Genomic DNA, 8,084 nt, shown 5'->3' with positions numbered 1-8,084 from the left:
AAGAGCTGTATGCATCGGAATTTCATTTTGAAGTATGCTGTCTGGTGTACATTTAAAGCGACAATAAAGTTATTCTAAGTAAATTCTAAGCCTAAATCTTTCTCGTTCCCCCTCTGAAGAGACGGCCGTCTCGCAGGCACCAACGAGCCTTTCCCAGTCGAGGTAACCGAGATTTTTTCCCCTTCTAAATCAGGGGTCTCCGACCTTGGAAACTTGTGGACTTCAACTCCCAGAGTTCCTCAGCCAGCTTTGCTAGGGGTGCAATCTTTTTAAGTTTTGCGGCTTTGCTGGCTGAGGAACTCTGGGAGTTGAAGTCCACAAGTCTTAAAGTTGCCAAGATTGGAAAACCCCCGTTCTTAAACCGCGCCAACCAAAGCCGCGCCCAGGCGAGGGAAGCCTGAGGACCCAATTCAAGAAAGCGCGAGGAGGCGCCCCACCCTTGATTGCACAACCACCCTCCTCCCCACCCCCGCTTCCGTCACCCTCGCGCCTCGCCTCACATGACTACCAGCACGTGACAGGCTCCGGGTCTGTCAGGTGACCCGGCGCTGCGCGGAGAGAGGGGAGGCGAGGGCGGGCGAGCGGGAGTCACATGATTCTTCCGCCAGTGCGCTTTCTCGCTTTCTGCTCGCTCATGTTAGGCGAGTAACCTTCGCGGAGCTCTCCCTCGGCCTGCCATGGGACGCGTCGTCGCGTTCGCCGCCTCGTGCGGGGCTGCTGCCCTCCGGCTCCGCTGGCTGCCTGCCCTCTTCTTGCTTCTCCTCCCGAGCCAGAAGGGAGACCTCTCCACTACCTTAGCGGCCCAGGACGCCTTCAGTTACCAGGCTCTGTGCAAGTAAGCGCCCAGCCCTCCCGGAACTCCGCTCTTTGCTTGGGGCAGCTGCAGCTGCAGCTCCGCGGGACCATTGTGGGAAGGGGATGAGAAGGAAATTGTCCCGGGCTGTGGTTCTACTTCTCTAGTCGTTTTCTCTTTGGCAGGCAATTGCACCTTAAAGACGCATTTGCATGGCTGCCTTAAGAGTGCCTTTCGCATTTAGATTTCCAAGTGTCTTTTTAACGCTTCCTCTGTTTTACCCCATGATTAAATTAAGAGGAACTGCGATTGAAAAAGCGACCTTTTTACAGGAACCAAAATCAAAAGTTGGCGGTTCACATAACCAGCATCATCGCCTCGTTTAGCAACTCGGTTTCCCGAAAAGCTTGCTGCATGTCATTGGCTATAGTATAATACTAATTTTGGAGGCAGTGATTTGAACAATCTTCGCTGAGGCGTAACAGCTGCTGTCATTTCTTTACATTGTTGCCGTCTCCTAAACTTAACCCGCACAAAATTCCTAAACTGAACACATGTTTGCGTAGCATTTCTCTTATTAAACGCTATTGTGGAATGCTATTCGTTTCTTTGTTCAGGTTTCCTCTGTAAGTGTGCTGACAAACAGTACCTAAATGTTTTGTGGCTTAGAGATCAGGGTTGTTGAGAACGGTCTTTAAATATAGGGGCTGTTGTGAACCTAAACAGCAAGAAAAACCTGTTCCTTTCCCAAGTTAGGCAAAAGAAAAAGAGATTGGGGTGAAAGTACCTTTCACATGAGAATGAACTGGCTCTAAAAACTTCCTGCTGGGACTTTTTGGGTTGCTGATGAATGGCTCCTAGTTCAGTGTGTTTGGCTGCGTTTATGCAATATGTTCAGTTACAGTTTATTTAACCAATTTAATACATGGGTCAGTTGGGTTTTTACAGCTTGCTAAATAAACCATGTGATAACCATAAAAACCTACATAATTCAGCATGTTATGTGAACCGGGCGTATATAAGTAGGGGATCATAATCTGTTATATTAAGATGAAAGGTTATCTGAAACTGCTTTGTACTACAGTACACCAGATTTTGATTATATAGCTTAAATAGACCATTAAAACGAGCAGCAGAGTAATAGACAGGACATTTTCTCAACTTTTCCTGATGATGGTAAGAATCTATTATATGCACTCTCCTACTGAGCCACAATCTTTTTCTGGAAGGCATAATTCCAGACTCTGGTTAGTTTAGGATATAGCTACTTTACATGCTGCATTCAGCAAAGACATAACCTTGGTATTTGTCAGCTCTGTCTGCTGTTTTGATATGCTATGTAAGCTTGAAAAACAAATAATAGCAATTAGGCTTATATACGTTTCACAGTGCTTTTACAGCCCTCTGTAAGCGGTTTACAGAGTCAGCATATTGCCCCCAACAATCTGGGTCCTCAGATTAATATGAAATCTCTACCTCCTCAGTAGTATAGTCTAAGGCAGTACCAAAGAAATTATACCCACTGTGTAGAAGAGCACTGGAAAAGTATGTTGTGCTTGCTTTATTTCATACATAAGCAAGTGTAAATGAAGCATTTACGGTAATGTATCATTGTTAAAAACTTATAAAGACTGCACCACTAGTAAATGCAACCTGGACTTTTGGTTTCCTTCATTTTCACTTTCTCTGAATGCAGCATTTAATTGTGAATTCTTCCATCAGAGCAATATCTAAGGCACCAACAGCAGCAGACAAATTGATTTTTCATAAGTGATATAAGACTTCGTATGATTCCTTTCATGAATAAAATGAAATATATATACCGTATATACTCGAGTATAAGCCGACCCGAATATAAGCCGAGGCACCTAATTTTACCACAAAAAACTGGGAAAAACTATTGACTCGAGTATAAGCCGAGGGTGGGAAATGAGGCAGCTACTGGTCAATGTAAAAAATAAAGATAGAGCCAAGTAAAATAACATGAATATTTATTTGAACGAAAAACAATAAAAGTGCAAAAGGGGGAAGGAGGATTCCCAGCTCTAAACAAAGGGAAATCCCGGAATGCCAGCGAAAGGTGGTGCTCGCTCCTCCTCCCTTGCTCAAAAGCCCCAACATGATATTGGAATTGGATGCCATTATATACCTGCTGAGGGATAATTTGAATAACTTGAAAGATATAAAAGCTCTAAACATATTTGTTTAAAAATCTAAAATCTATACTTAAAATAAATGAATATAAAGTAATAAAGTTCTTTAAAGTTGTAATTCACTTTGCTGCTGAAAAAGAAAGGAAGCTTAACACCTTAAATGGTATTTATTAACTGAAATATCATCAAATCAAATATATAATGAGGTATATTATAATGACCTTTGTTTTCAGAAAGAAGCATGATGGAAGTTTTTCAATAAAGGGGGAATATAGAAAAACTTAGTGTCATGCTCATATATCATCTTTACAGATGTTGTTAACACTATACTATGGCAGCATATGATGGTACAATGTTTCAATCAATTTCAGGATGAAAACTCATCAATGAGGAGGAGGAGTATAATTTATTAACCTTGTATGATATCAGTTTCTCAAGGACTCTAGAAGGACCCGAGGAAGAAATCTCTGCCCCCTCCCACTTTCCCTTTCCAACCCAGCCTTCCAAGGGGGCCCGAGAGGAAGTAATCTCTGGCCCCTCCCCACTTTCCCTTTCCAACCCAGCCTTCCAAGGGGACCTTGAGGAGAAATCTCTGCCCCTCCCACTTTCCCTTTCCAAGGCAGCCTTCCAAGAGGACCTCTCGAAAAGAGCGAAAGCTTTCTCCTGGTCGCTTTACCACCACCATACCCTCCACGCCGCCATCCTAGGCTGGGTTAGAAACAAGGAGGGGGAAGTTCAAGGACCACATCGATGGCACGAGCTCAGATTGCCGGCTGGGGATGATGGGCGCTGCAGTGCGATCTCGGGAGAGACTAGGGGGGAAGAAAAAATGACTGTTTCCCCACACCCTAGGATTGGGGAAAACATTGACCCCCTTAGTTGCGGGAGAAGGGTTGCGCTCAAAGCGGTCGCCCATCCATCAATCCATCCTTCCTTCCTTCCTTCCTTCCATCCTTTTTTTTTCCCAGCGAGCGGTGCGTGTGTGTGACATGCAAGCAAGACGCCTCACGGGCATGTGAACTGGGTATGTCTAGTTTAGGGGTGACATGATAGGAACATTCCAATATCTCAGGGCTGCCACAAAGAAGGGGGAATCAAACTATTCTCCAAAGCACCTGAGGGCAGGACAAGAAGCATGGGTGGAAACTAATCAAGGAGAGAAGCAACCTAGAACTAAGGAGAAATTTCCTGACAGTTAGAACAATTAACCAGTGGAACAACTTGCCTCCAGAAGTTGTGGATGCTCTAACACTGGAAGTTTTAAGAAGATATTGGATAAGCATTTGAAGTGGTATAAGGTTTCATGTAAGCAGGGGTTAGACTAGAAGACCTCCAAGGTCCCTTCCAACTCTATTATTCTGTTTTTTTGTTCTGTTTTCTTTCTAATCTATCTATCTATCTATCTATCTATCTATCTATCTATCTATCTATCTATCTATCTATCTATCTATCTATCTATCTATCTAATTAGCTAGCTAGCTAGCTATCATTATCTCGCTCAAAAGACAAAACCTAAACACGAAGTTGTAGCTGAATAGCCCTACATAATTTAGCTTTTTCCAAGCTGGTGATTTCCAAAGGCTTTGAAATGCGACTTTCCTCATCCTCTGCCAGGATAAGCTGATGTGCTCAGAAGGCTGGGAATGGTGGCATTTCCCTACATTTCTTGTGGGCAGAAGGTGGACCCCTATGTTTCCTTGAAAACACCTCCCAATATTTATTAGAGTGACTTCTCTCCCAGAAGAAAGGTGCGAGCGCTGTTTAACAATCCCGCCAGCTAAATCCTATCGAGTCAAAGGGGCCAGTCAATGGGGCTAGGATGAATTCTGGGTCACCAGGGACCCTTTTTTTGTGCCCGTTCCCCAACCAGGGCGGGCCAAGCAGCCGCTCTTTTAGCGGCTCTGGAATGGATGTTGAGGTAACCCAAGAGGCAGCCTCTTTTCAACTCCCCGCCTTTTTAAACGCTGCCTGCCGGGCGGCGACAGGGACGCTGGACACCAAAAGCGGCGCCTGCTCTTCTCCGCTTTTATTTTATTTTAGTATTCAATCGGCAGCAGAGGCTCGAGCCTTCTGGGGCGCCGGAAAAGGAGCCGAGGAGCTGCAGCAACGCTTGCAAGAGAGCCGAAAAGAGGGGTGGGGGAGAGAAGCAAAAAGAAGAAGAAGCAGCAAGCTTTCCAGCCGACTTCGTGTGGCGCGAGAATCCGATCCACCGCCTCCTTCCCCGGCCGACAGGGCTGAACTGCCGCTGCACCACCACTTCCCAAAACAGATTTCCAGACTTGGAAGCAGCCCGCCACGAAAGGAGGAGGAGGAGGAGGAAGGCGAGCGCCGGCTGCTCCTGCTGCTGTTTCGCCTCCGCCCCTTCCAGCGCCTTGACGCAGAGCGAGAGAGAGCAGAGAAAGGAACCGCGCCGTCCGACCGGCTGTGTGTGTTTGTGGTGGGGTCTCGCCCCAGCCACCCACCCACTCGCTCCCTTTCCTCTTCGGAGCGTGGGCTGATCTTAGAAGCCGCGCTGTCGGCGGGGCCGTCGCCTCCTCCTCTTCCTCCACGCCGCTCCTCTTGCACGCCTCAACCCCCATCCCCACCCTCTCCGCGTGAAGGTCACCTCCTCCTCTTCCAGGCGGCGGCGGCGGCGGCTCCGAGCGGAGCGCCACAGCCGCAGCTCCGCCTCCCACCTTCCTCCTTGCTAAAGGGCCAAAGTCGGCTCCCCGCCCGCCGCTGGGACCCGAGCCAAGCGGTCGCAGTCCAGCCGAACGGTGAAAGCGACATGCCGGCGCCACTCCGCTTTCACCGCTCGCTGACTGCGACCGCTTGGCTCGGGTCCGCAGTAACTCCCGCCAGGCTGTGCCGCGAAGAAACCATTTAAAAGCCCAACTTCTGAAGCACGGAGGAGAAGAAAGCCCTGGCGGGCTTTTAAATGGTTTCTTCGGCACAGCCTGGCGGGAGTTACTGCGGACCCGAGCCAAGCGGTCGCAGTCCAGCCGAACGGTGAAAGCGACATGCCGGCGCCACTCCGCTTTCACCGCTCGGCTGGACTGCGACCGCTTGGCTCGGTCCGCAGTAACTCCCGCCAGGCTGTGCCGCGAAGAAACCATTTAAAAGCCCAACTTCTGAAGCACGGAGGAGAAGAAAGCCCTGGCGGGCTTTTAAATGGTTTCTTGGCACAGCCTGGCGGAGTTACTGCGGACCCGAGCCAAGCGGTCGCAGTCCAGCCGAACGGTGAAAGCGAGCGAGCGCCGGCTGCTCCTGCTGCTGTTTCGCCTCCGCCCCTTCCAGCGCCTTGACGAGAGCGAGAGAGAGCAGAAAGGAACCGCGCCGTCCGACCGGCTGTGTGTGTTTGTGGTGGGGTCTCGCCCCAGCCACCCACCCACTCGCTCCCTTTCCTCTTCGGAGCGTGGGCTGATCTTAGAAGCCGCTGCCCGCGGGCCGCCGCCTCCTCTTCCTCCACGCCGCTCCTCTTGCACGCCTCAACCCCCATCCCCACCCTCTCCGCGTGAAGGTCACCTCCTCCCTCTTCCAGGCGGTGGCGGCGGCGGCTCCGAGCGGAGCGCCACAGCCGGCAGCTCCGCTTCCCTCCCACCTTCCTCCTTGCTAAAGGGCCAAAGTCGGCTGCCCCGCCCGCCGCTGGGACCCGAGCCAAGCGGTCGCAGTCCAGCCGAACGGTGAAAGCGACATGCCGGCGCCACTCCGCTTTCACCGTTCGGCTGGACTGCGATCGCTTGGCTCGGGTCCGCAGTAACTCCCGCCAGGCTGTGCCGCGAAGAAACCATTTAAAAGCCCAACTTCTGAAGCACGGAGGGAGAAGAAAGAAAGCCCTGGCGGGGCTTTTAAATGGTTTCTTCGCGGCACAGCCTGGCGGGAGTTACTGCGGACCCGAGCAAGCCGGTCCCAGTCCAGCCGAACGGTGAAAGCGGAGCGGCGCTCGGCATGTCGCTTTCACCGTTCGGCTGGACTGCGACCGGCTTGGCTCGGGTCCGCAGTAACTCCCGCCAGGCTGTGCCGCCAAGAAACCATTTAAAAGCCCAACTTCTGAAGCACGGAGGAGAAGAAAGCCCTGGCGGGCTTTTAAATGGTTTCTTCGCTGCACAGCCTGGCGGAGTTACTGCGGACCCGAGCAAGCCGGTCCCAGTCCAGCCGAACGGTGAAAGCGAGCGGCGCCGGCATGTCGCTTTCACCGCTCGCTGGACTGGGACCGCTTGGCTCAGGTCCGCGCGCGAACTGCTCAGCCTTGGGCAAATCCCGCCGACGATCTCGCCGCCTCTTTGGCGCCTCCTGTGCGGGGTTCCCGGCACATCGAGACTCGAGTATAAGCCGAGGGGGCGCTTTTCAGCACAAAAAACGTGCTGAAAAACTCGGCTTATACTCGAGTATATACGGTATTTAAATTTTTGACAAAAATATTTGGGTCTTCTTTATAACAAGTTCATGTAAACCACCTGGAATCTCCAAATGACACTTTGGAGAACCTAACTATTGTCTTTCCAGTGAAGGTATTTCAGCTAATCAGTTAGGAGCATTAGAAACTACTTATCTCATTGTTTTATTTATTTTATCGCTTTCTTTCTATTGGTTCTGAATAGCATATAATCTTAAGAATTAAAAACAGCAAAAATCCAAGCTAATTCTCTTTAATCATAGTCTGTCTACAATTATATATTTTTTTCATTAAAGGTTACATTAATATATGCAAATTAATTTCGTGCAAAATGATATCCTGTTAACGGTGTATTATTTTGTCATGATTCAGAAGTCTGTGTTTCAGTCAGGAGAAAAGCTTAGTTTTGTTGGTTGTTCGTTACTAGACATCAACAATGCTTATATTTCACAGAGCAATTGTCCAATATCTTAATTTGTTCATAAAAACAGAAGCCTATTTTCTGACCTGCTCTTAAGTTAGAATTTCCCGAAAAAAAATTCTCATTCTATCACTATTTGTAGCACAGTTATATTTATTATGTATTAATCAAGTTCTGAGCAGTGTGGTAGCCTAGTGAGGAAGATGCTCATCTCCCATTCAGAATGTTGAGAGTTCAATCCTAGGTAACGGCAGATGTTTCTTTTTTTTCTTTTCTTTTCTTTTTTAAGTTCTCTTTATTAACAATATGTAGAGCAGTCATCTTCTGAGCCTCATTAATTCA

At 48.8% G+C, this 8,084-nt stretch overlaps 1 protein-coding gene across 1 annotated transcript in view; it reads left to right on the top strand.

Moving 5' to 3' along the window:
• The first annotated feature begins 551 nt into the window (after nt 1-551).
• The window catches only part of IGF2R (insulin like growth factor 2 receptor), a 96,901-nt gene continuing 89,368 nt past the window's right edge, over nt 552-8,084 (top strand). Inside the window, exon 1 of the mRNA XM_058168333.1 lies at nt 552-835. Coding sequence (XP_058024316.1) covers nt 678-835 — 158 coding nt within the window. The 5' untranslated portion in view covers nt 552-677. The remainder of the gene's footprint in view (nt 836-8,084) is intronic.

The sequence above is a fragment of the Ahaetulla prasina genome, chromosome 1 (genome assembly GCF_028640845.1).
Source record: "Ahaetulla prasina isolate Xishuangbanna chromosome 1, ASM2864084v1, whole genome shotgun sequence".
NCBI lineage: Eukaryota > Metazoa > Chordata > Lepidosauria > Squamata > Colubridae > Ahaetulla > Ahaetulla prasina.
Note: the sequence above shows the minus strand (reverse complement) of the source record. Positions and strands in the feature narration are given on the sequence as shown.